This window comes from Maniola jurtina, chromosome 16 (assembly GCF_905333055.1).
Source record: "Maniola jurtina chromosome 16, ilManJurt1.1, whole genome shotgun sequence".
Lineage (NCBI taxonomy): Eukaryota > Metazoa > Arthropoda > Insecta > Lepidoptera > Nymphalidae > Maniola > Maniola jurtina.
In genome coordinates, this window is record NC_060044.1 from 13,278,220 (window position 1) to 13,305,047 (window position 26,828).

The 26,828-nt window shown below is 38.4% G+C and overlaps 3 protein-coding genes across 11 annotated transcripts in view; 2 read left to right on the plus strand and 1 right to left on the minus strand.

Annotated features, from left to right (window-relative positions):
- LOC123873220 (echinoderm microtubule-associated protein-like 2) overlaps positions 1 to 17,436 on the plus strand; it is a 78,331-nt gene extending 60,895 nt beyond the window's left edge. For 5 of the 6 annotated variants that reach the window (XM_045917951.1, XM_045917953.1, XM_045917950.1 and 2 more), the window contains 13 exons: positions 2,544 to 2,708; positions 5,548 to 5,758; positions 6,196 to 6,396; positions 6,787 to 6,973; positions 7,504 to 7,712; positions 8,383 to 8,509; positions 9,542 to 9,672; positions 10,162 to 10,283; positions 10,393 to 10,525; positions 13,068 to 13,155; positions 13,498 to 13,642; positions 13,764 to 13,845; positions 14,577 to 17,436. In XM_045917951.1, coding sequence (XP_045773907.1) covers positions 2,544 to 2,708; positions 5,548 to 5,758; positions 6,196 to 6,396; positions 6,787 to 6,973; positions 7,504 to 7,712; positions 8,383 to 8,509; positions 9,542 to 9,672; positions 10,162 to 10,283; positions 10,393 to 10,525; positions 13,068 to 13,155; positions 13,498 to 13,642; positions 13,764 to 13,845; positions 14,577 to 14,702 — 1,927 coding nt within the window. In that variant the 3' untranslated portion in view covers positions 14,703 to 17,436. Of the gene's footprint in view, positions 1 to 2,543; positions 2,709 to 5,547; positions 5,759 to 6,195; positions 6,397 to 6,786; positions 6,974 to 7,503; positions 7,713 to 8,382; positions 8,510 to 9,541; positions 9,673 to 10,161; positions 10,284 to 10,392; positions 10,526 to 12,105; positions 12,244 to 13,067; positions 13,156 to 13,497; positions 13,643 to 13,763; positions 13,846 to 14,576 lie in introns of those variants that run through there. The other variant, XM_045917955.1, reaches the window with a different exon arrangement.
- Positions 17,437 to 18,606: 1,170 nt separating this feature from the next.
- On the minus strand, positions 18,607 to 23,777 carry LOC123873223 (mitochondrial import inner membrane translocase subunit TIM44). The gene is made up of 7 exons (XM_045917959.1): positions 23,598 to 23,777; positions 23,413 to 23,508; positions 22,555 to 22,858; positions 21,461 to 21,567; positions 20,802 to 20,891; positions 20,312 to 20,434; positions 18,607 to 19,249 (listed from the first exon to the last, which is right to left on the minus strand). Exons 1-7 carry the CDS (start codon positions 23,598 to 23,600, stop codon positions 18,662 to 18,664), a joined length of 1,311 nt encoding a protein of 436 aa, XP_045773915.1. The 5' UTR covers positions 23,601 to 23,777; the 3' UTR covers positions 18,607 to 18,661.
- Positions 23,778 to 24,471: 694 nt separating this feature from the next.
- LOC123873221 (eukaryotic translation initiation factor 5) overlaps positions 24,472 to 26,828 on the plus strand; it is a 46,631-nt gene continuing 44,274 nt past the window's right edge. For 3 of the 4 annotated variants that reach the window (XR_006797639.1, XM_045917957.1, XM_045917956.1), the window contains exons 1-2: positions 24,472 to 24,820; positions 25,031 to 25,157. The gene's annotated coding sequence lies outside the window, so the exon portion shown is untranslated. Of the gene's footprint in view, positions 24,918 to 25,030; positions 25,158 to 26,828 lie in introns of all 4 variants that reach the window. The other variant, XM_045917958.1, reaches the window with a different exon arrangement.

Consider the following 26,828-nt stretch of genomic DNA (forward strand, 5'->3'; position numbering starts at 1 on the left):
TTTTCGCTACACATCGGTTTGTCAAAGAAATTTTGGTTTCTTTATTTTTGGACAGTACTTAATCACTTATCCAAACCAAAAATAAAGATTTAAAAAAAAACCATCTTCAAATATACTCACGCCTTTTTCATGAAAGATAATAACTACGTCTACGGATAGTAACGTAAAAGCTATCATTAATATATAAAAAACTGACTACAAAAATGCAGGCGCGGTTTAAAAAAAAAACTTGCCTTTTTCATGAAAGATAACATCATGGATAATAACATAAAAGCCTATCATTAGTCTATGATGCTTATCACAGATAACTACCACTTAATGTGTATTACTTTTTTTATTTATTTTAGATTATTTTTTATGGTATAAATTATTGGGAGCTTGGCATAGGAGCTTTGCTGCGTGGGAGCTTAAATTTTGGGAATTTCAGTCGCTGCTGAGGTTCAAGTAGCGTCACAATGTCGTTCACCCCAATGTAAGTTGCCTCGCTTCGCAAGATGGTATCGCCATGAACGCTCTGTTTATTTTTTTATGGAATGCATTTTATTTGCGCTATCACGGTAATGGTATGTATATAATATTACCGTGGCGCTATCCTTTAACCGCAAATATTTTTTTTTTGCGGTCAAAGGATAAGTTACTTATAGATTGTTTCCTCTTCTCATTGATGATTCATTTACACCTACTTAGTTTTCTATATGTATAGATGTACCTTGATATACCTACCTACCTTTTCATTACAGCAGTGTGCTCGAAATAGCTACCAGAGCTGAAAAGCCGATTAAACTATTAGTTCAGAAGAAGAATTTCATTGTTCTCTTTGTATCTGACTTCTGTGAGAGATATTTTTTTCATTCAAATCTCAAATATTTGAAATGCTTAATAAAATTTAAAAATAACTTGGTGAAGGATTATGCTTTTATTAAAACTATTTTTTTTTATTTTAACACTAATTAATAATTATAGTTTAACACCTAGGTACTTAAGCTATTTTTATAATAATTCAGTATTAACTTACCTTGGCTTAGTAAAAAACTATTTCTTTGTTATGATATGATAATAATATCTAACAAAGGAATATGTAATCTTAGGAACTAAGCTAGGTAAGTATGTACGTACTTCCTCTATTCCTTGAGGTATTGCGTGATTAAATAGGCATGTGGTTACACGCTAAGTAAGTAAGTATGGTAATTTATAAGTACACTTATAGTTCGCGACAGGTTGAAATGGCAATCGGCCAGGGAACGCCACGCCTCATACTCCAATTGCCATCTCAACCTGTCGCGTACTATAGATACATCTAAGTTAGGGATTTAGTTTTAAAAAATTGTATCACACTATAATATTATAAAGGCGAAAGTTTGTATGTGTGTGTGTGTGTGTGTGTGTGTGTGTGTGTGTGTGTGTGTGTGTGTGTTTTTGTTACTCCTTCACGCAAAAACTACTGGACGGATTTGGCTGAAATTCGGAATGGAGATAGATAATATCCTGGATTAGCACATAGGCTACTTTTTATCCCGGAAAATCAAAGAGTTCCCACAGGATTTAGAAAAACCTAAATCCACGCGGGCGAAGTCGCGGGCATCGGCTAGTTTGGAATAAAACATTCGCGTTTGGAGAAGAAATCTAACTTTTTATAAATTCTTTGTCAATAATTGCCTAGCAGATAGAGTAGTACGTGTACCTACCTACTAACTAACCTCAGCTAATGTCGACTTGCATCGTTGCACTGAAGTCAACTAATTGACTCAACCAGGAATCGAACCGAGAGTTTTCCTGATCAGACTTGACAGATCACTGCGCTAATATACGTATTTGAATTCGACACATTTTCAAATTTCCACAGCCTAAAGAGACATTTCAATCAATCGGTCGCAGAGCAATCCTCTGGGGTTAGACTGGTTAGAAGGTCGGGATAGGGAAGGAATTTTGCCGATTGGCAGAAGTTGGCAAAACAAACTTTAATTATTTTGCTAATATGTACAGTACAACCAAATTAATAATGCGCATGCAGATCTTCACTAATTGTCGTATTCCGAATCATTGAATCGTAAGAGCCCTAAACAATGCACTTGCATTTTGCACCTTGTTATAAACAAATAGGAGTCAATATCAAGTGTATCATACGACCGTTGCCGAACAGTGACGAAGATTTCTATGCGCATTATTAATTTGGTTGTACTGTAGGTGCTATGGTAGTAAAGTTGACTTGTCCGCTAACAGATTACGACTCGTTTGATGTCTTCTGTTCACCTAGTCTTCCAATATTGCGCTTTACGGTGCCAGGTCACCATACTAGCCCCTTGGGCACTAAGGCTAAGACCTATAGAGCGCACTTTGACTTTTCCCAGACTGAAGACACGTTAAAACGAGACAGCGTTACACCGCTTGCATAAATCCGTCTCGTTTTAATAAACTTAAGTCTAAGCAAAGTCAAAGTGCGCTCTATAGATTTAAACCTAACCTTAACCTTATAGATTTAAACCTGACCTTAACCTTACTTATTAAGTATTCCCTGCTTATAACATAATATATGTATCTTGTAGCACCCACACCTGTCAGTACAATGAAGAAGATGGTTCCATGAGGATGTTCCTGCGGGGTCGGCCCGTAGTCCTATACGCACCGAGTGACCTCGAGAACCTCGACCCTGCAAAGGTCGCCCCTCCACCTCAGAACAAACTCAAACTGGAGTGGGTTTATGGATACAGGTAAGTCAATGAATTACGTTACATTAAGTTCGGAACCCTAAAAATGAACCAAAAAGAAGCTACATTTACAATGCTGACGATCTCCCTGGCGCAGTAGTAAGCGTCGTAAGTAAGGTCTAGTCTGCTGGAGGCTTCGGCTGTGGCTAGTTACCGCACCCTACGAACAAATCCGTGCCGCCAAGCGATTAAGCGTTCCGGTACGATACCGTGTAGAAACCAAGGGATTACGGGATTAGTGAAGGCTGCCAGGTTAGCTCGATTCCATCTTAAACTCATCTTCATCATCGGCATCATCACTTGCCACCAGGTGAGATTGCAGTCAAGGACTAACTTGTATCTGAATAAAAAAAAAAACAATCTATGGAATGGGAAAATGAGTAAAATTTATTTCTAATGTTAGATACCTAAACAAAGAAATCACTTTTCATTAATTGAAACCTTGACAAATGATTCATTTCTATTGTTCGTAAAAGGCATATCGTTCAACAAAAGTCAATATTTATTGTGTTTTATTATCAAACCCGTACGATATCGATATCTACTCATGTGCCCGTACATTCAAATAACGGTATTGTATCGATTTAGATAAATACCCACCTAGTACCTAGATAAGGTATCAAGGTCAGTTATTAAGGCTATAACGGATAACTAACTCATTATTATTTCAAAAGCATGGCGTTTCCCGTAATGAAGTTTTTAATGGGGAAAACTTAAGTATATATTATGTGTAATTGCTAACCGCGTTTTTTATGTTAACGGTTATCTCAATAAATAATATTGAATAGGTTTATTGAATTTTCAAGGTAGGCTTGAAACTCTTGTGGTGGAACAAGTTCTATCTTATGATTCTACCTTTCTTATAAAGAATAATATGGAATAAATTTTTATTCAGGTAAACTTTTACAAGTGCTTTTGAATCATCAGAATAATTTACCACTAGTTCGGAATTTTCCGTTCCTACCGAGAAGCAGCAAGAAACTCGGTATCAAAATGTGATTGCAGGCAAACGTCGTTTACATTCAAAAAATATAGACCCAGTCAAATTGTTTTACCCATAGATAACCATTGCCCAATTATTTAAAAGCTTATAGCCAGGCAGCAGGCTACCCAAGAGAATTACAGAAAATAACTTCACAACACGCTTGTTACACGCCTATTACATTATAATTCCCATGACGACGACGACGCCCATATTAACTGTAATTAAGTATTTCTAGGTAGGACTATTCTATTAGCTATTAAATATCACTTGCTTTAACGGCGAAGGAAAACATAGTGGGGAAACCTGCATGCCTGAGAGTTATCCATAATGTTCACAAAGGTGTGTGAAGACCTACCCCCTTGTGTGTGACCTACCCCCTTCTCATTCTGAGAGGAGACCCGTACTCAGTAGTGGACCGGCGATGGGTTGAGATGATGATTTTTTTTAAAAAGGCAAGCGACCACAATCACACCTGATGGAAAGTGATCATGTGGCCTAAGATGGGACGCGTTTACCTAGAAGATGCCTATGCACTCTGGTTTTAAAGATACCCGGATTGTAATTGGAGGATGATGATCTTATTTTGAAACAAAAACAACACCTATAAGGATAAGATTGTTTTTGAAGTGTGTACTTAAACGGATAATGCCGAGCAATTTTCCAATTGAGTTAAGGACTTTACAAGCGACGATTACCTCCCACGTGCTACCCAATTATGGGATTGTCAAAAAATATTGCTTATAAACGAAGGAATGGGACGGACATGAGGGTTTTATAAGTTCAATAACTATGAGATATTATCATCATTGACAGAACTTAAAATATCACAAAATGAAAATGTAACAAAAAACTTAGGCAATTAGCCTATCTAATTACTGTACAAATCATGTCCGTGTGGAATGATGCCAAGAATACTGGCTGCATTTCCGTGCTGGACAGCCAGGCTGATCCTTTGCGTGAAAAACGAGCCAGCCCTTATGTTACCAGATGAAGATATTAACCGCGTTTTAATAACTCCTAAAGAAAATTCTTAACTTAAAAGTGATTTAAATGATATGAAATCTACGTATCGCAATCCCAAACTCATATACCACAACAAAGAGCAAATGAAAATGTCTTGTTTCCTTTCATTGTAGTCCAACAGTGGGGTAACCCGCGGTCATCATCTGAGTTACACAGTTGGCCACTCAAGCGCAACAGCCTTGAGCTACGTGCGCCCAGAGCCCAGCAGATGTTGAATACAAATCCTATGCTATAAAGCAACGAAATACGTTGTAATAGGAGTTTTTTTTAAATATGTATAGTTTTAAACATTGAAGTGGTATCAATAATTTTAAACTATTTTTCTCGTGTTTTCTTGTTTTGTAAATAAGAGGTAACGGTTTTAAAACTTTGTGTTGTGAGTAAAAGATGCCCGCAATTTCGTCCCCAAAAACATCCTTCTTGGGGAAGACCCCAAAAAGGATGTTTTTGGGCCTGAAGGGATGTAAGCTATCTCTGTACAACAATTCGTCAAAATCGGTTAAACCTAGCTAGCAAACAGACAGACAGACAAACTTTCGTATTTATAATATTAAAGTATGGATAAAGAATAATTAAAAAGGAATCTATACAATCTTGAATCCTTTAAAATTTTATTAGCTGTAGCGACTAGCGTGGGAGGCCGAGGCGATGAATCGGATACATTTTTAGATAGGTGGCCCGAAGAGGCAGAGAGTTTAGAGAAATCGGAGAGACCCTTTTGCTCAGTCTTGGACTTTAGGCTCAAAAATCATCTCGAACCCAGTCAGAATATTTTATCAATACATTGGAATCCTGGAAAAATGTCTATCTTGAAAATCATCAATTTGTTCGCAGAGGCAAGGACTGTCGCAGCAATCTCTACCTGCTACCCACGGGGGAGATAGTCTACTTCGTCGCAGCGGTGGTGGTGCTGTTCAATGTGGAGGAGCAGTGTCAGAGGCATTACACGGGGCACACGGATGACGTCAAGTGTATAGCGGTGCACCCCAACAAGCTGGTCATAGCCAGCGGGCAGTGTGCGGGACACGACCGGCTCGACGCCAGGGTAAGAGATGCCTGCTACCTCATTCACTCACTTACCAGGTCACAGTTGTTAGTTAGCTCTGGAGGACTAAACACGGCGTTCTATCCCCAACGTTCCGCCCACGGTTCGTATCAAGTATTCAAGAATGTTAAACAAAATAGTTTGGATGTCAATCACAACACATACGGTTTCTCGTTGTTGCGGAGTAGAGCGCCGAACCCAAGAAGTTCCTGTCCTGTTTAAATGGGGGGTCGATCTCTACTCTAAGACAGCGTCTCAGTTTAGCAGCAGATAGACATAGACATTGTTGCCTCTACATATCTTTTGGTGCTATGACGGTTAAGTACTGCTTGATTTTGTGTTTCGGATTTTAACCCTTGTTAATCAGAAAGACGTCTAACATTGAACAGCTTCCGTCTTGCTTAAATTTTATTCTAATTTAATGTTGATCTTCCCAGCCGCACGTGCGAGTATGGAACTCGGTATCGCTGGCCACACTGGCAGTAATAGGTGCGGGTCACATGGAGCGTGCGGTGGCGTGTGTGACGTTTTCGCGCGCGGACGGCGGAACGCTGCTGGCCTGCGTTGACGACGGACCCGACCACACCATCTCCGTGTGGGAGTGGCAGCGGGAGAAGCACTGCTTGGCTGAGACCAAGGTATGTAGCTGGAAGTCAGCGCCAAGCTGGTGATGGTAGGCGCGGGTCACATGGAGCGCGCGTGTACAAGGGTGATGTTGCCAAAATAAATCAAAGTCAAATCATTTACTCCAAATACGTATCATTGTACATTTGTTGGATTTGTAAGATTAAGCTAACTGAGGTTGTCTTTTCACGACGAAATTTCCGCGCTCACTGCGCTTGTGCGTCCGCCAGCTCAAACCGCTTGAATCTGTATCTTAGATCCCCCAGTAAGCAACAATTTAGAGTCACACGCACGCTCACACAAACATACACACAGTCACAATATTTCACCTGCAGATAACCACACCTTTCAACAGAATACAATAGTACCAGGAATATATAAAAACCAACAACTCTCTTCCTCAGTGTTCGGTAGACACAGTGGTAGCGGCCGAGTTCCACCCGTTAGACCGCAACCAGATCGTCACCTGTGGGAAGAGCCACATCGCGTTCTGGACGCTGGACGCGTCGAATGTGCTCTACAAGCGGATGGGAGTGTTCGAGACACGTGACAAACCCAAGTATGTTACGTGCCTTGGGTTTAATCATAATGGTAAGTTAAAAATTCCTTCTTTCTTATTGAGCTTTCATTCTCTTAGTGTCGTATTCGCCATTGATGAGGGTCGTGATGCCACTTTCATTTATCACAATTGTAGAGACCTTGGAATGATCATAATTTAATAATTTCTTGGGGTAATCTTTGAGGTCTACTATACGCATGGCTAAGGTTTGGAATACCTATTCTTTTTAACCGACTCCGAAAAAAGGAGGAGGTTGTCAGTTTTCAATCTTTTTTTTTTTGCGATCCGTGTTTCCTACCAATTACAATCCGGGTATCTATAAAACAAGAGTGAATAGGCAACTCTTAGGTAAAAGCGTCCCATTTTAGGTCACATCATCACTCATTGTGGTCAAAAAACTTGTATGTTGAAAATGTCTTATGGATGGGATAAATGGCAGCCTAAGCCTGATGAAGCCGATATCTGGTTATAAGTATTCTTAGCCGTGTTTTCTTTAATACCATCGGCCAACCTGGAATAATTTCAATGTCCACAATTTAACAAACAACTTTGATTTCAACAGGAGACGTAATCTCAGGCGACTCAAACGGCAACATCATAGTATGGGGTCGGGGCACCAACACGATACAGAAGCTAGTGCGAGGAGTGCACGAAGGAGCAGTGTTCTCCCTCTGCAGCCTGAAGGACGGTGGAGTGGTAACTGCGGGTGGCAAGGACGGAAGGCTGGTGCTGTTTGACGGCGAAATCAACGCCACTGGCACTGAGAATGTGGTAAGTATCGCTGTTCAAACTAGATTTCATTGTTTCTGTTCACTATAGGTTTCGCGATAGCAGAAACTAATTGCTTTGGTTGCCTTTTGGCTTAATGCTAAATGCTGCTGAAGATTCGTGGTACAACTCACGCAGATATGGATCCTTCATCATCATCATCATCATCATCAGCCTGCGGATGTCCACTTTTGGATATAGGCCTTCCCTATAGCGCAACCACACCCGGTCCTTAGTGTGATTTAACTAATTTGGTTGCTGGTAATATAGTCAAATTGAGCATGGTAGATAAGAAATTTTTTACTGACGACATATTATTGAATAGTTAGTCAAGTATTTGGGACATGTTTAACCGACTCAGATGACCAAGATATGGTCTGCCATCAGCTGGCAATTAGATCAATGGTTGAAATTTTCAAGGCCGTAGAATGGTATAATGGTATTCAAAGTACTGGTAATGGTGGTAATGGTATTCAAAGGTAGTAGAATGAAAGACCCAGTGACAAGTACTAATAAAATCATAGTATACATACCACAAGAAGCTTACCTCCTTAGTGTGAGGAAAAAACGAAGGAGTGTTCTTGGAGTGTTAGAACATTTGCAGCACCAGAAGAGCCGCCAATGCGTTGCTGGCCTTTCAGGAATTTGTATACCTATGATTTTCTCTTAACAGATCGAAGGCCACTATGGCGGCGTGCGCGTGGTCGCGGAGGGCAGAGGGCGGCAACTATTCGTTGGCACCACCAGAAACTGTATTCTACACGGCGATTTACAACTTGGCTTCGTTCCTGCTGTGCTGGGTAAGCCAATAATTTATATTTCTAAACTTTATATTAAAATTTCGAGCAGATAGTAGATGAATACAAATATGAGTCCAGATTTCAGATGGTATGGTAGATGAATGCAGACGTGAGTGGAGATTTCGTATGGTAAATGAAAACAGATATGAGTGCAGGTTTCATATGGTATGGTAGATGAATGCAGACGTGAGTGGAGATTTCTATGGTAAATGAAAACAGATATGAGTGCAGGTTTCGTATGGTATGGTAGATGAATACAGACGTGAGTGGAGATTTCGTATGGTAAATGAAAACAGATATGAGTGCAGGTTTCATATGGTATGGTACATGAATACAGACGTGAGTGGAGATTTCGTATGGTAAATGAAAACAGATATGAGTGCAGGTTTCATATGGTATGGTAGATGAATACAGACGTGAGTGGAGATTTCGTATGGTAAATGAAAACAGATATGAGTGCAGGTTTCATATGGTATGGTAGATGAATGCAGACGTGAGTGGAGATTTCTATGGTAAATGAAAACAGATATGAGTGCAGGTTTCGTATGGTATGGTAGATGAATACAGACGTGAGTGGAGATTTCGTATGGTAAATGAAAACAGATATGAGTGCAGGTTTCATATGGTATGGTACATGAATACAGACGTGAGTGGAGATTTCGTATGGTAAATGAAAACAGATATGAGTGCAGGTTTCATATGGTATGGTAGATGAATACAGACGTGAGTGGAGATTTCGTATGGTAAATGAAAACAGATATGAGTGCAGGTTTCATATGGTATGGTAGATGAATGCAGTCGTGAGTGGAGATTTCGTATGGTAAATGAAAACAGATATGAGTGCAGGTTTCATATGGTATGGTAGATGAATACAGACGTGAGCGGAGATTTCGAATGGTATGGTAGATGAATACACGAAATTTCATATTGGTAGGTGATTATAGACTCAGAAGTTTCGTATTGCGCTGATACTTGTAGCATGTTTCAACCTACCAACAATATAGCTATTAAAATGTTTTTCGTAAATCGCAGGTCACGTGGACGAAGTGTGGGGTCTGGCCGCTCACCCCAGTCTGCCACAGTTCGTGTCCGCAGGCTGGGACCGACTGCTGCAGCTATGGGACGGACTCAGCCATTCCACTGTGTGGAGTAAGGATATTGAGGTAATCCATAATATTGACCTATAATCTATTTTCTCTTAACATATTTCTCGAAGAAATAGCGAAATGTGTTTTTTCTTGTTTTTAAAGTTCTGTACCTCAAAAGAAAAACGGAAATCTTATAGGATCACTTTGTTATCTGTCTGTCTGTGTGTGTGCCTGTCTGAGTGTCTGTCAAGAAAACCTATAGGGTATTTCCCGTTGACCTAGAATCATGAAATTTGGCAGGTAGGTAGCTGTATTATATAGCACAAGTAAAAGAAAAAATCAGAAAACTGTGAATTTTTGGTTACATCACAAAAAATAATTAAAATGTGTTCATGAACAAGTAATATTAGTATTTTCAACTTTCAAAGTAAGATAACTATACCAAGTGGGGTATCACATAAAATAACTTAATCTGTACATTCTAAAAATACCCGAGTACGGAACCCTGGGTGCGCGAGTCTAACTCGCACTTGGCCGGTTATTTTAACGCCCTAATGATTGTAGGAGCGAGCTCAGTCAGTGGCGTGGTCGGGCGATGGGTCAGTGATAGCGGTGGGCTGCACGACGGGCAAGTGGCTGGTGTTCGACCCGCACTCCAGAGATCTCCTCGCTGCGCATCACGATGGGTAAGTTGGTTGGATCAACCTATTTCTTAACATACATTTCTTATCCAAAAAAAATCATTTTCGAAACGTTTTCTACATATCAAACTTATCCGCCATTTCTCTCCTCCAGTACGGAACCCATCCAAACCATCCAGTACTCGCCAAACAACCAATTCGTCGCTATCGGGTCTCGGGATAACTTCATCTACATCTACCAAGTGGACGACAACGGGTCTCGGTACTCCAGACTAGGGAAATGTCTCGTGAGTATATTTGCCTCATTTATTTAAATTAATTTTGAAAAGTGTAATTTATTATTAAGTATTTTGTATTTCACATACAGATAGGTACAGTTCGCGACAGGTCGACATGGCAGCCGGGGTGGGGACGCCCCGCATACCCGTACAGCCTCCGCGCTAGCCCGGTGCGGGATAGTGCAGGTGACGTGCGGGTGTGCGAGGCGTCCCCCCGCCTCATACCCCGATTGCCATGCGAATCAAATCAAATTTCTTTATTGCGAATATGGGTAAACAGTGGAGATGTAACAAAAACAAAAAAGGGTACAGCCAAATTCTGTCTACAAGCGTGCAATATATCACGTTATAACAACTTGTAGAATACATGGTTTAGTAAAATTAGTCACATGAATTACTTTGTCGCAAAAAATATTAAAATACTAGCAAAATAGTAGCAAAATGTCCAAAATTAAAATACAATTAAAACTATTCAGAGAGTTAAATATTGATCGAGAATCAACCTGTCGCGTACTATACATACATATTACAGACATAACGAATAACAATAAGTTCCTCCGGTAGTGGTGCGGGGCGGGAGGGGTGTGATGACGTCACGCGAGAGCTCACTGACAACTGTCACCCTCTCACCCTGAACTTGTGACAACTCCCTCCCACACCGCTCCACTACCGCAAGAGCCTCCTCAGTTATATGCTACACCTATACCTACTAAAAAGCACAGTACAATAATAAAATTTAACACATTATAGATAAACTTTATAGCAAGTAATTTGTTATTACATTTTCTTTGATTGGAAGAATTTTCAGTTTAATAAGTCTTGATGCCTCTACATCAAAATATTTTGCAACTCATACACATATCTATTTACATAACTACATGTTTCACTGAACTAAAATAATGCATACATAGCTGTGTTATTTTCTAAAACCTCGGTTTCAAGGCTTTTACCATATTATCTTACTGTTAAAGCCAGCGCGCACCGCGGAATTAATTCCACACGGAATTTTGACTATGTAGTTCTATAGTTCAGAGATTTTGCGGAAAAAAACGTACGGAAATTTACCGTGGTGCGCGCTAGCTCTTATAGTTCTTGCATTTTATGAATGCGCGTGTTTTATATTATTTATTATATTAAAACCACAGATTAAAACATTTTTATTTCAAAACACAACACCAATAAGGTGTGTTATTTTGTCCCCTTACGTGAACCCTATTGAAATATCAATGCGACAAGATAACGGGGACTTCTTAGAGCACATTTCGAAGATGAATTCATCGATACAGCGATTTAGAAAATAACATGGCAGTACAACAGTTTAGCAATTTTACAGTTGGACAACATCAAGCGATAGCTGTAGCTATAAAACTTTTAAAGTAATTTTAATATGTTAGGTATATCTGTTCACTATTCTTTATCCCCTTTGAGATAAACAGACGTTGTAATCTTCAGCCTGCCTGTAGGATTGCTAAACTATAACCATAATGACATTACGTATTATTAGTTTTGAAAACGAAATTAGTTACAGTAGGTATTGAATATTCTAGGCATTTTAAAGGACGAATTGAATAATTCCATGCGTCTCATAGTGCACGGAGAGAAAACGTAGAAGGGTAAACAAATCGACCATTGCCAGTCAGTAGTTATAGGCTTTTCAGGCTTACTGCGTAGTTAGTGCATGTTTGGAATTTATAAATTGTACAGGCAAGTCAATTATACCTATCTTTTTTTTTTAATACTTCAATATGACGAAGAAATATGTAATTGAACCTTGGAAAAATAAAAGCTAACTATACGTCATTTTTACGAATATAAAATATGTAAATTTCGTATTTTATTTATTTATTAAAGTTATGTTTATTATTACGAGGAATACTTCATTTTGTAAAAGCAATAACTATCAGAAAAATCTATTTATTGTGCTTTAAGACAACTAGACTTACAGTAAAGTACAGGGTGAAAGGTGAAATATTTATTAAACAAAACTGAAGTCAACAATGTTCGTCGAAATGATGTACATTATCTTTCCGGGGTAAAAAACCAAAATTATAACGTAGCTAGACTCTCCGCGCTTTGCATTATTTTAGAAAAAGTAGTTGTGCTTCTTATATTCGGTAGAATATTAATGTATGTATGTTCCAGTAATATATTGTTTATGGTTGCCTATTACCTACTTAAATAGTTTTCTGTATTGATAAAATCAAAAAGCAATATTATCGTATATACTTGCCTAGATATAATGAAATTAAGATATCTACCTATATAGGTAATTATTGTAAAAATTGTAATTTATTTATTCCTTGTAAATATTTAACTGGATAATAAAGAAAACAAAGGGTATAATTACAATGCAAAAATAAATATTTCGCGTTTTTTTTTTGTGGTATCTTATCTTATCAGTAATCACCATACCTATTTTCGTTTTTGTAATGTTGTAATTACGACCTGATAAGTATTTGAAATCTTTACAGCATTGATATTTTATTAGATAGCTTTGAAGTCTATTAAAAGTTCATGTAATTAGTACTTACTTGTATGTTTTGTGTTACAGGGTCACTCAAGTTACATCACCCACTTGGACTGGTCGGAAGACAGTCAATACATAAGAAGCAACTCTGGGGACTATGAATTGCTGTTTTGTAAGTACATCATTAGATACCTCAAAAACGAATCGCCTGATATCACCTTTACTGAATTCGTCCGTCCGTCAGTCTGTCTGTCAGCGGGCTGTATCTCAAGAATGATGAATATCTAGGTAGAAAATTTAAATTTTCAGTGTGTATTTCTAACAACAAAATATAATAAAAAACTAAGATGACGAATTTCAAAATGGTCGCCATGCAAATTAAAAATAAATTGCTAGTTATAATATCTTGTATGATGATACGGAATCCTTCGTGTGCGAGTCCAACTCACACTTGACCGGTTTTATTAATATAAGAATAATAAAGCTGACTTTATTTTTTGCCGTTTATGCGCAGGGAACGCGACCACTTGCCGTCAAGTGCCGTCTCCCACCTCAATGCGGGACGTGGCGTGGGCCAGCACTAACTGCCCCATCACGTTCACCACCGTGGGCGTGTGGCCCGAAGGTGCTGATGGCACCGACATCAACTCTTGTACCAGGTAAATAATAACCCGTCCATGCATCTTAAATGACGCTTAAATAATATCTCTCTCAAAGAAAATCCATGAAATAGTCTAGGGTTCCTGTGTATGTGCTGATATTATATTGTTCGCCTTGCAGGTCGCACGACAGCCGGCTGGCGGCGACCGGGGACGATTTCGGCAAAGTGAAACTCTACGCATATCCTGTCACACAACCCAAGGTAACACAACTCTACAACAAGTTTAGAAATTAGAAAAACTTTGTTATTATTGACTAGTGTATGCCCACGACTTCGTCCGCCTGGATTTTGGTTTATAAAATTCAGTTTCCGGCATAAAAAGTGACCTATGTTACTCCAAGTCTTCAACTAACACCTATCCAATCATGCAAAAATATCATGCCGATCCGTTGCTCCCGCTGCTTAGAAGCTTCCGGTGGTCCGGGCTCCAGAGTGAGAAACCTTCTATTTTTTATTCACATACAAGCTAGTCCTTGACTGCAATCTCACCTGGTGGTAAATGATGATGCAGTCTAAGATGAAAGCTGGCTAATTTCGAAGGTTTAATTCATTAAACCCATACTCCTTTGGTTTCTACACGTCATCGTACCGGAACGCTAAATCGCTTGGCGGTACGGCTTTGCCAGTAGGGTAATTAGCCACGGCAGAAGCCTCCCACCAGACCAGCAAATTAGATATTATTAAATTTCAAACTTCTACAATTTCGATTGGATTGGATCAAGGGCGGGAAAAGAAGGCAGTACTTCTTGAGACGGCTCGCTTTGTGACAACGACCTCTCTGGCGCAGTGGTAAGCGCTGTGATCTTATCAGTGGGAGGGCCCGGGTTCGGTTCCCGGATTCTAGCACCTTAGGACCCCAGTGTCTATCGGTTTTTCGATCCATGTGTCCTGCGCATCGGGCGAGTATTTAATATTATTATTTGGTTCCACAGTCGCTGTGTCAAGCGTACGGCGGCCACTCGTCCCACGTGACGTGCGTGCGCTTCCTGCCCGACGACACTCGCCTACTGTCCGCCGGCGGGAACGACGCTGCGCTGCTGCAGTGGCTCGTCGACTAGACACATCATACTTATGCCTAGACACACACAAACACACACACACACACGCAGTGGCCAAACACTACCGCTCATATGATTCCTCAGATAAAGAATCAAGGCGGACTCGACATCAAAACAATAAGAGTAAGCTAAGTGTGTGGAAAAGCTGTGAACAAGATAGCAAAGTTCATTTTTGTTGCGAGTGCCTAGTTTGAACTCCGAGCAGGCGAAGGATTCTGAGTTAGAATCTTGAGTGTAGTGAGGGATTCAAAGGCACAACAAAAAAAACTGAAACAAAAACTCTGCTATTGTGATACATACAACTTTTCACCTCACTAGTTCAAAAAGGGCGCTTTTGCGGTCTAAACCAGTGAGCAAAAGTCGTTTTTGCTCACTCAGTGAGAAAAACTGTTGCACTTTTCTTGAGACAAATTCTTCACCTTGATTCTTTATCTGAGCATGATTCAATAGCAATCGGCTGGGTTGCAATGACATTGAATTGTTGTAAAATCGTTGAGAAAAAACGCCTGTTAGCATTTGAATAAAATAAGTAACGTTATTCACATTTGCACTATATAATAATGTGGTCAATTAAAAACAACGTATGTCTTTACAAAAAAGCACTGTAGGTCTGTTTTGCATATTTATTGCTAAATAAATATCTAAATAGCGTTAAAAAACAAATATTTTGCTAATTGTAAGATTTTAATTTATAAAACTATCAAGTCTTGAAAAACTTCGATAACTTTTTACTTTTTCTTTAGTATTACCTGCAAAGTGTAAACCTTTAATTTTAAATTTATTACGCCAAATAAGTGTTTAATATAAAACCTGGCCTAACAAAGATTTGTACAATATACGTACAAAAAATATTTTTATTTATCGGTACAAAGTATTTTTTATTTTGGTCAGTAAGTACTCCAGTTCATACCGAGCTTTAGAAAGATATGAAATCGACAACTTCAATATCGTAAAGCGTCAGTCGTTGAGACTGACTAGTCAGCGGCAAAACGTAATATAATGCAATGTAATGAGTAACAGAGACAACGCTCTACGAAGCTGAGGCTGCTATCTCTTTCGAAAGCTCGATGTACAGTCAGCAACAATGCTAGGTTTGCAGTTTGCACCCGTTCATAGTCGCTTGTACTGACATGGCGCGTGCAAACCTAGCTTTGTTGCTGACTGTACCTAGTACCTATAGATAATATTTACTATCGGGTACTGTGCTTTATTATTCAGTGTATGTGTATTGTGTAAGTTTATTTAAATAATTATTTGTCTGTACCATCTCTTGCATTATTACTAATTATAACACCCCTCTTTTTAGGTCGGGGGTTAAAAAGTAATTTGTCAGTACTAAAAAGTTATGCCGTCCTTTACTGCATAAAATGTGAAAATGGTAGCACTATTTTTAGTATTGTCAATTTATAAAGATTTGATTTTATGTTCATTGTTAGCTACATAATATTTTGTTTTGTCTATTTTAATCTGTATGTTCGTGTTTCTTACTAAAGGAGATTTTATAGCGCTCCTGATGGTTTTGGGACTTAAAGCTTTAGACTTTCTTAGCGTGCCAATAAAGAAACGGATCGAAAAGTATGGCGTTAATCATTTGATCTCACTTACACAGTATATTGTGTGTAGTGTGAGTGAGATAGAATGATTAGCGCTGCTTCGTTTCGATTAGTTTCTTTATTGATAGGCGTTATAAAGGCAGTAAACATGAAAGAGGCCTAGTTCTAAACAAAAAAGCCTGGTTCAATACTTGAGCTTCTCTTACAGCTATTATGAAATGTTGGCTTAAATTACCTTAAAATTACAAAAAAAAATGTGTTAGGCCACTTTTGTACTGACAACTTGAATTTACTAAAAAAAATGTATACTTATTCAACTATTTAAAATTTGTAAACCATGTATGTACGGTGTACCCTGATCGTTATCGATCGATTTTACTGTTTCGTCTTCACTTTATTTTTATTATTTTAGTTGTGCATGTTTATTTTGGCTGGATTGTGAGGTTGTGATAGAAAAAGGGTCTGAAAGTGGTTTAAATGTAATACGCAATCCGTCGAATTATGCTTAAATAATTTAGTATTTATATTATGGCAACACTGAGAAAATATTTTAGTACTTTTTACACTTTTAACATTGTGAATAAAGTTTAGCTTTTTAAGATCTTTTTAAACGTATATTTAGTTATAATTTTAAATTATGTGGCACATTTTAATCTGTATTCTGTATTATTTATTTCATAAGCTGAGCTGATCAAATATTTTATAACAGATTATGTTTTGAACTTTTAGTTTTTAATTTAACTTTGTTTATGAAAAATGGCTATTTGAAATTCAGAAAGTGTTCAAATTAGTCTTGATAAAGGCTATTTTTATTTTGATTTCTCTCAAGTATTATTTATGTTTCTTTTTGTCGCACAAAACGAAAAATAAATTTTAGTTCTGAAGTTGAAAACAAAATATTTTTAAATATTTTTTTTTTCATAAACAAAGTTACCTTTTTTTAAGATACAAAATATATTTTAAAGTAATATTATTTGAAAGGCAACATTCCTTAGTTGTAAGCGTGTTTTAAGTTTTTATTAGTAACCTAGTCACGAATTTGTAGTTTCATTTCGATATTCACGTTAATTTTAACTCTCATAAGCACTAATAATATTAGGTGTTTGTTGTATATACGATAGTGTAAGGCGGCGTCGACCGTCAATTTGAATGTGCCTCTAATAAAAACGATGTTTATTGAATACCAATATTTTATTTCCTTAACCTCATGACCCTTGCAAGATTAAATTAGAAAACTATACCTAACTATTTTGCTGAATTCCGTATAAAAAGAGTGGAATTATTTTTTAATTGAATTTTTGTAATCGAATTTTATCAAAACCAGCTAAGCCGTTAGAGGGAAATTTTCCTTTAAGAATTACTTCTAACGAGGCAAATAACCATACAAAGCAGCAGTTTTTTTTTTACAAATTTAATGATCAAGTCAAAAGGCAACGCAAGGACTGCAAGGCAACAAGGCAAAACGATAAAATATTATCCATATATAGTAGGTACACAATCGGTCTATGAGACGAGGGGACGCGCCGCACACCCGCAGCGGGTTAGGTTAGGTGTCCGAGGCGTCCCCACCCCGGTTGCCATCTCAACCTGTCGCGCACTATACATTCAAAAGTACACTACATCTATATTAACTGATGTTTTACACTATTGGCTGATAACTCCTAGCAATCTTCACGCGGATTTCGAGTTCACTTAGGAGGATCTACAGAACCCACATCCATACTTAATATTATAAATGCGAAAGTGTATCTGTCTGTCTGCTGCCTTTACACGGCTCAACAGTTTAATCGATTCTGACAAAAGGTACAGGGTTAGCTTATATCCCGGGGACGGACATAGGCTACTTTTTATCCCAGAAAATCCAAGAGTTCCCACGGGATTCCCAAAAAGCCATCCACTAAACCGATTTGTTTGAAAGGTACCGAAGTAGCTTGCGTCCCTGTAATTGACATAGGCACCTTTTTATCCCGGAAAATCAAATAGTTCTCATGGAATCTTTAAAAACCTAAATCCACGCGGACGAAGTCGCGGCCATCCTCTAGTATTACATATAGTTTACCCGCACCACTTTATCCGGTTAACTCTCTATAATGTTCCTAGCATCTAATTTCGTCTCACACACTACACACAGGTATAGTGTGCAAGTGTGAAAAAATGATAACGCTTCCATTTAAGTTTCTTGTTGTGGCTAATTCTGTTGAACAATCTCTAAACTGAATTAACGGGTCAAAATCTAATGCTACTCGTTTCTCAGGGAGCAAACGGGTCCATTTACCCTAGGGGCAATAGGAGCCATTTCTCTGGGGCGTGGGTATATTCATCAAGGCTAGGAAAGCACTAAAAGGCAGATGAACAAGACAAAACGATTTAATATGTTATCCATATACATTTAAAAGTACACTATGTCTATATTAACTGTTCTACACTGTTGGCGGATAACTCTAACAATCTCCACGCGGCCTTCGGGTTCATTTCCTGAGGATCTCTACACAGAACCCACACGTAATTTACCCGCATCACTTTATTCGGATCACCCTCTATAACATTATTCTTTGCATCTCTCACACACATGATTTGCTGTGACATAAACGTTATGACCAATACGGGTCCCTGATCCATCATTTTCCCCATCACTAGTTCAATATTTTCTATATCCAATATCTTGGAATCGAGTCTGTAACCTAATTGTTTACATTGTTTTATAGGTGTTGATAATATATTGAAAACGCCTTCGTAACACCAATCTTTTAATATATCCATGTCACCTCTAACCATTGCTTCTAGAATATTCGGAATGATATCGTTCGCACAGTCTTCTAGAAACTTCTGTGAAGTAAAGCTTGGATCGATTTTACATATTTCTGTAACGGTTTTGGATAGTTCTGTCTTCTCGAATAGGTTTCCGAACACGCTGCCAACTTTTTCGGTGAAAAATCTTGAAGCTCGGAGCACTGGGTTGTCGGATTCTTCGTATTTTATTTTCCAATCTAGTACCTGAAATAGATAAAAGAGGCGTGTTAGCCTAGTGATTAAGACGTCTGCCTCCTCCTCGGGAGGTCGGGGGTTCATTCCCGGGCACGCACCTCTAACTTTTCGGAGTTATATCCATTTTAAGGAATTAGATAGCACTTGCTTTAACGATGAAGGAAAACATCGTGAGGAAACCTGCATGCCTGAGAGTTTTCCATGATGTTCTTCATAATGTTCTCTGCCAATCCATACTTTTTTTTCTCTCGTCTGGCTTTACAAAGATTAGCCAATGTGAAGTTTGTAATTATTTACAAGTTAGGGAAACTATATCAGTATGGACTTCGTCTGTGCCAGCGCTCACCGACACACGCGTGACGCCCCTTTAGAGCGCTTCCCAGTCAGTTCCACCACCAAAAACACCAGTAAAACACAAAACAAAAAAATTACTCCAAAAAGGTCTGAACACGCGCGCCAGCAAACACCAACACAGACAAAGTCCAATCCGTACTTGGTCAGTGTGGCAGTTCTGAAAGATATTCTGTGCTGCGATGGGTTGATCATGACGATGATTGTGTGATTAACGGGAGAAGGTCACGACCATCAGCAACGAGGGATAAAATTCAAAAAAATCATAATTCAAATTATTTTTATTCAATTAAACTTTTACAAGTGCTTTTGAATCGTCAAAATAATCTACCACTGGATACGACGCAAAGAGTTAGATAGTAAGGCTTACTGGGGGCCCCATCTGTTTCACGCCTGTCCAGTTTGGTGATGAGCGAGGGTTGAAGGCGGAAGGCTTTCAAGAGGACCTGTGGATGTTGGGCACGGGGCGATCTGTCGCTCACAGTGTGGTCCTCAGGTTGGTTGGCGTGCTTTGGTTCCGGCATGCCTCTAACGGTGTTTGGGGGCGCGTAGTGTCCCAGTGGTGGGTCTGCTGCGGCGGACATCCGCTAACGGAGTAACGAAGGGTTGTCGGTCCCTTGTGTTCCGTCCTCAGCGATGGGATGGAACTTCGTGAGGTGTTTAGTCGGTAGGAGTTCGACATAACCACTGTGGCCGAGGCTTTTCTATTTGATTAGTTACCTTGTTAACATACTGGTTGTTGTTTTTGAAGTCCTCCCACTGCTGGTAGAACTTGGAGTCCTTGTGCAGCTCCACGCCCAGGGTCTCGGTGTCCGGGGCGAACGTGCGTTCGTCCTCCGCTACCTGACAGGACAAAAACCCGATTACATCAGTAATTTTGTGTGTGTGTGCGCGCGTGTGTGGGTGTGAGTGCGTGAGAGCGTGCGTGCGTGCGTGCGTAAAAAATACTGGATGGATTTGGCTGCATTTTGCGGTTACATCACGAAAAAATCAACCTAGGCACGTGTGTGTGTGTGAGTTCGTGAGAGCGTGCGTGCGTGCGTGCGTAAAAAGTACTGGATGGATTTGGCTGCATTTTGCGGTTACATCACGAAAAAATCAACCTAGGCAAAGTCAAAAATGCTTTGACAGTCAAAAATGCTCTGCATTATCGGATGTGTACTACCCCTAAAGAGCTATTACAATAATTTGAAATCAAATATCTCTTCACCTCAACTCTTTTCCTCAAGGTTGCTGGTGAGATGTACACTCGCCCTTCAAGGCCTCGCGGCGACATTTCTTTCTTTACTACTTCTGTGGCCTGCAAAGCATAAAAATACATTTTTAAAACGTCGAATAACTGAAAATCAACGAAATAAGTGGTCAATTCATACTATTATAAACGGCGGATCTTTATTATAACTACAATAGATTGTGCACACAACTGTGTCAAAAGGGATTCAGTTTATGTAAAATCCTGTGGGAACTCTTTCATTTACTGGTAAAGGTCACTTTACCTTTACATGCCCCCAGAATTCAAACTATTTACCACATTAATGATGCTCACAACTTTATCCACATAGAGTTAGGTTATTTAAAAATCCCATGGGAACGCTTTGATTTTCTGGAACAAAAAGCAGCATATATCTATTCCTAGGATGCAAGCTATCTCTGTACCAAATGTCGTTGAAATTGGTTTAATGAGCCGCGAAAAGACAGACAGAAAGACTGACACACCCATCACAGATACAGAATAAATAGGCAACTTTTAGGCAAGTTCATTCCAACTTGACCTCATCATTTTCTTAATGCATGATTTTCACTGAGCGCAAGCCTATCCTGTAATAAAAAACTTTTGCATCTATAATATTAATATGGATATTTTTTTACCTGTGAAATAGTTTTAAAAGCCGACGTCTGTCCAAGTCTAGAACTTTTGTCAGCTAAACTTTCCGCCGCGTCTTTGGCTGTTCGCGAGATATCTTCTGTGAACTTACCTGCAAGTACAAAATATTGTAGAATTAATTATCTACATTAAAATTTGTGAGTTTTATGGAAAACTTAAGCATACTGAGTCAGCAAAAAAACACACTGTATTATTAAATAGCTTTTGTAATTAGTTTCGCCTTCAACATTTTGCGAATCCTACATTGTGAGCCTGAAGGCAAATTATATTGTGATTTTTAGGGACAAATTATGACTCACAAAAAAGGATAACATGACACTTTATAATGATGTTTCAAAACCATTTCATCATCATAGCTTAGATACAATGATGAAATGATTATGAAATTCATAATTTATAATCAACAGTGAAATAAATTGTGTACAAAAATGTGGAAATTGTGTACTAAGAAGTGAAATGTGGACATTTTTGGCTGTAACATTATTTCCCTAGAAGAAGTCTAGACATCCCGACAAGAGACCTACGGCCAGTTGTGGATGTCCATTTTTTTAAAAATTCAGATACAAGTTAGCCCTTAACTGCAATCTCACCTGGCAGCAAGTGATGATGCATTCTAAGCTGAAAGCGGGCTAACCTGGAAGAGGTATAGCAGTTTTTATAAAACCCCTATGCCTATAGTTTTAACACAGCATCATGAACCCGGGACCTCCCATTAATAAGACCAGTGCTTACAACTGCGCCAGGGAGGTCATCTATTGGTTGATGGAAGAGGTATAGCAGTTTTTATAAAACCCATATGCCTATGGTTTTAACACAGCATCATGCAGGAAAGCTTTATCGCTTGGCATCACAGCTTTGCTGGTAAGATGGTAACTAGCCACGGCCAGAGCCTTCCACCAGACCAGACCAAAGATTTACAAATTATAAAATTGCAAACCCTTCCCAGGAATCGAACCCGGGACCTCCCATTAATAAGACCAGTGCTTACAACTGCGCCAGGGAGGTCATCTATTGGTTGATGATGATGAATATGTCAATGTAAGAATTAAAAAAAATAATACGTAATTTTCACACTTACCAGCTTTTTTAGCAATATCAGACTTGCTAGCTTCCTCCAGCACATGTCCCACTTTACCCTTGATGCCTTCAAAGGTTTCCTTCAGCACCTCCGACCCTTTAGAAGCCTCAGCCTCAACCGTGTGAAACTTTCTTCTTGCCGCCTGCAGAGCTTCCGAGTTCTCAAGCTTCTGGGCTTCTTCTCTAAACTTCTTGATGTTTTCCTTCATGTCTTTGTTCTTTGCCATCTCATCTTTGATGTTTTCTATGATAGAAGAGAAAAACCCTTTCCTTGCAGAGTACTGGCGACATTCTTGTACTGTTGACTTTAGCAAAATTACTTGTAAGATTTATTTACTTTCAATGAAGATATTTTATGAATGGTTATAATTATTTTGATATCAAAGGAAGCAGCCAGATCATAGTGTAGATGTTGGTCTCCTATTTTGGGGGTCCAGGATGCAATCCCGGGTATGCATTTTGCACCTTTGACTTTTCAGTCATGTGCACTTAAATATCACTTGCTTTAATGGCGAATGACAACATCGTGAGGAAGCCTGCATGCCTGAGAGTTCCTTTTAATGTTCTCAAAGGTGTGTGAACTGTGAAGCCTGCCAATCTTACACTTGGGCAGTGAGGTGGGCTATGGTCATGGGTTGATGGGGACGAATTTCACTTGAACGAGAGAAAACGCACAGCTTAGATATTAATCTAATAAGATTTTTTTTAAGTGCAAATCAAGTTTTCATAAATGAAATGTGATGTACCTTTTCAAGTAGGAAGTAGTAAATTGGTAACTAATAAAGTTGCGCTTGTTGTTTCAATAAAAAACAGAGATTTAAACGACAAAACTGACGAATACATGGGTGGTTTTAAATACCTGCTCAGGTTTGACTGTAAGTATTGGAGCTTTCACATTTAACGGCACAGCACATTTCCAGCGGCCCGGACTGTAAATCAACTGTCGACATGAATGCTGAAATCAAATATTTAACTTGAATTTGGCTACAAATTCATTTGTAACATAACCTAAACATAAGTCGTAACATTGAAACATATATTCACCATATTTGATGGTATTAGTAATGTACGTCACTTAAATATTTTGTTACACTGATGTAAATTGTAATTGTACTAGTTTTTAACCGAAAAATCGGTTTTACATTTTATTTTTATCGTCGATAAAAAAATTGAAAAAAATCATTTGCCCATTTTTTTTCTGAAGAATTGATTACCACAGATAAATAAGATGCAAGTGCGCAAAAATTAATCACAGATTAAAATATGTAAATGTAGTTAAGGGTAGGCAGTTTACAAAAAGTATCCGATAGTCCACTAACAGTCCAAACGTCCAATCCATCGCGGATCGGACGTTCGAGTTGGAAACTAGCTCGAGATGATTACGATTTTATTGTTGGTCTGATTGTCTGAAGGCGCGGTCTGCATACTTGACGGAGATAAAATAGAAGATAGACATCTTGTTCTTCCCTCCCACTTGCCGGACGCACCGTGTGGGCAAAAATAAACAAAGAAAATTAAATTAACAAAATGAGGGCTCAAGCAATAAAGAGTAGGTACCTATCACGACAGACAAAAAAAGGCAAGAACAAGGGATGATAGTTGGGCTCGGGAGAACGTCTGAGTTCAGAAAAAGCCTGACGCATGGATCGGATATAAGTATATCGAGTAGAATACGATCAGATAGTCTGATCAGACATCGGGCGGTCGGAAACCAAATCTGACATATATTGCCAGCCTTAAAACTAAAAATGTTCTAGTTGTTTCTAGACCTATAGGAACTTCTTAATAAATTACACAGAGATGTAATAAGAGCGTATCCCATAGAGCCAAATTGTCATATGTCAATGTCAATAATTAATCATAGACAAGATTTTCTATTTCCTGTTAGAAATTGGTAATCATTTGAGATTTTGAATTATATTTTAAATATATTTTTTGAGAATTTTTATATTAAATTTTCGTTTAGATAACATTAAGAACACTTAAAAATGCAATATTTGCAAAATCAATATTCTTCTTTTCATGTGATGTTCATAGTTTCGCTTTCGAGTTTGAAAACTCCCTCGCTTCCGGTGTGAAGTTTCAAAAACTTGAGAAAGTGCAATATTCATTTATTTTCTGTCGTCATTTTTAGCAACGATATATTATTGTGTCCGCGTTTAGTGAAAAAGTATTTATTTTATGTTCTTTCTGATCGATTATTGTTGTGGGGAAGTAAGCGGTCAGGCTGCGTGAATAGTGTGACTACGCATCGTCATAGGGGGAAGGTACTCGCCAACAATATCGAATATCTTCTGTCAAGTGTCCATATTTACATATATAGGTGCATAGCCTAGTAGTTAGATACCACGTTTTCGCCAGCTGGTGCGTACGTTTCGGTTTATGGAATATGTTACAATAGCGAATAGTTTGCTGAAATTGGATGAAAAGTATTAGTGCGAAGTTTATAGGGTGGTGATGATGTTGTGTTGTGGCAGGTTGGTGGCCGGCTAGTCGTGTGCTTCTACGGTGCCAGCTTTGAAGAAGGATCAACAATTCATCCCATCTGCGAGCTCTCGTCCAGTGGGGCGCTACCATTTTATATGACTTTAGCAAGATATACAGGTTAGTGGAGACCCAAATTCGAATACTTGCATACCATTTTCAACTTTTACTTCAGGACTCAGGTCGTGATTGCGTATAGGTTATCTTGCATATTTTGCAATATTTTTCTTAAAATAGCTCATTTTTCGCCTTGTGACACAAAATGGAACAAGCTTAAAAACTAAAACTTTTTCAAACAATTATGATCCACTTCTCATTCAAATTCAAATTCTGTCATTTTTCATAAGAGATAATTTCACATCATTGATTACCTATAGATTTAATTCTTAGTAGCAGCTAATTAAGAGCTATCAGAATATTGCTTATCATTCTTTAATTGGCTTTTACTCATTGGTCATCCTATGCCAATAACTACATATTATGTGCAACTTATTACCGCTGCAGTGCAGATAACTACTACATTGGCTAGAAAAAATATTTGAAATGCATAATGCTATAGTGACTTAGTATAGTAGTGAGTAACTATGACTGATTTAAAATATTACCTAAAATAATTTTATTTAGCATTTTAAGTAAAAATTTTCCAAAACATTTGCCAATTTACTAAAAAAACCTTTGAAATATTAGTAATAACTTCAAAGGAGGGCTGCTTTATGCTACTTAAGAAGGAGAGAGGACATAAGATCGGCCCTTACAAACTTCAAAGGAGGTATTGATATTACAAGACTGTTGGTAACTTCTTTAAAACACAGATTCTCTCAGTAAAAACTTAAAAAAATAAACATTCTTTTAGTACATCTACCCATATTAATATTACAATTATGCCAATTTGTAAGTTGGTACTTACAAATTCATTTCTTGTACTTACAATTTTCACGGATGAACTACTCAACTGAAGTTGACAAAATTTAGCACAGAGAAAGCTTGCAGCGAGGACGCACATAGGATACTTTGTTCCCAAAAAAAATCCTTAAATCCACACCTAGCAATGAAATAATACTTGCATTAACATTAAAGGAACATACTGTGAGAGTTCCTGCATGCTGGAGAGTTTTACACAATGTTCTCAAAGGTGTGTGAAGTCTGCCAATCTGCACTTGGCCTGTGTGGTAGACTAGGGCCTAGGAGGGGGACCTGTTCCCAGTACTGGGCAGCGATGGGTTGATGATGATTCACCAAAGTAAGGAAACACGATACAAGCACTTTGGCTATTAGTGAAATTGTAGTACTTGAGTGCTGTAGATGTGCACAACCCACATGCTGGCTCCTCTCAATTAGAAAATTGCTACCTAGCCCTTTGCAAAGTCAGCAGTTTTTTTTATTCAAGTTGGCCATTGGCAGCAAGAGAGATGATTGCCTAGTGGTTAAGACGTCTGTCTCTTATTTGGGGTGGTTGTGAGTTCAATCTTGGGCATGCACCCTCTAACTTTTCAAAGTCATGTACATTTAAAAAAATAGAAAATCACTTGCTTTAATAGTGAAAAAAACGTCTTGAGGAAATCTCCATACCTTAGAGGTCTGCATAATGTTCTCAAAGGTGTGTGGAGTCTGCTAATCTGCACTTGGTCAGTGTGATGGACAATGGTTTTCTCTCTGAGATGAGACCTATACTGTGACAAAGTCCCAAGCATCATTTAGTTAGTAAGAAATAAAAATGGCTTCGCTAAAAACTGTCAGTCTACTATAAATTATAATGAACTATTTAAAAAGTTGACCTAATAAGTCACAAAA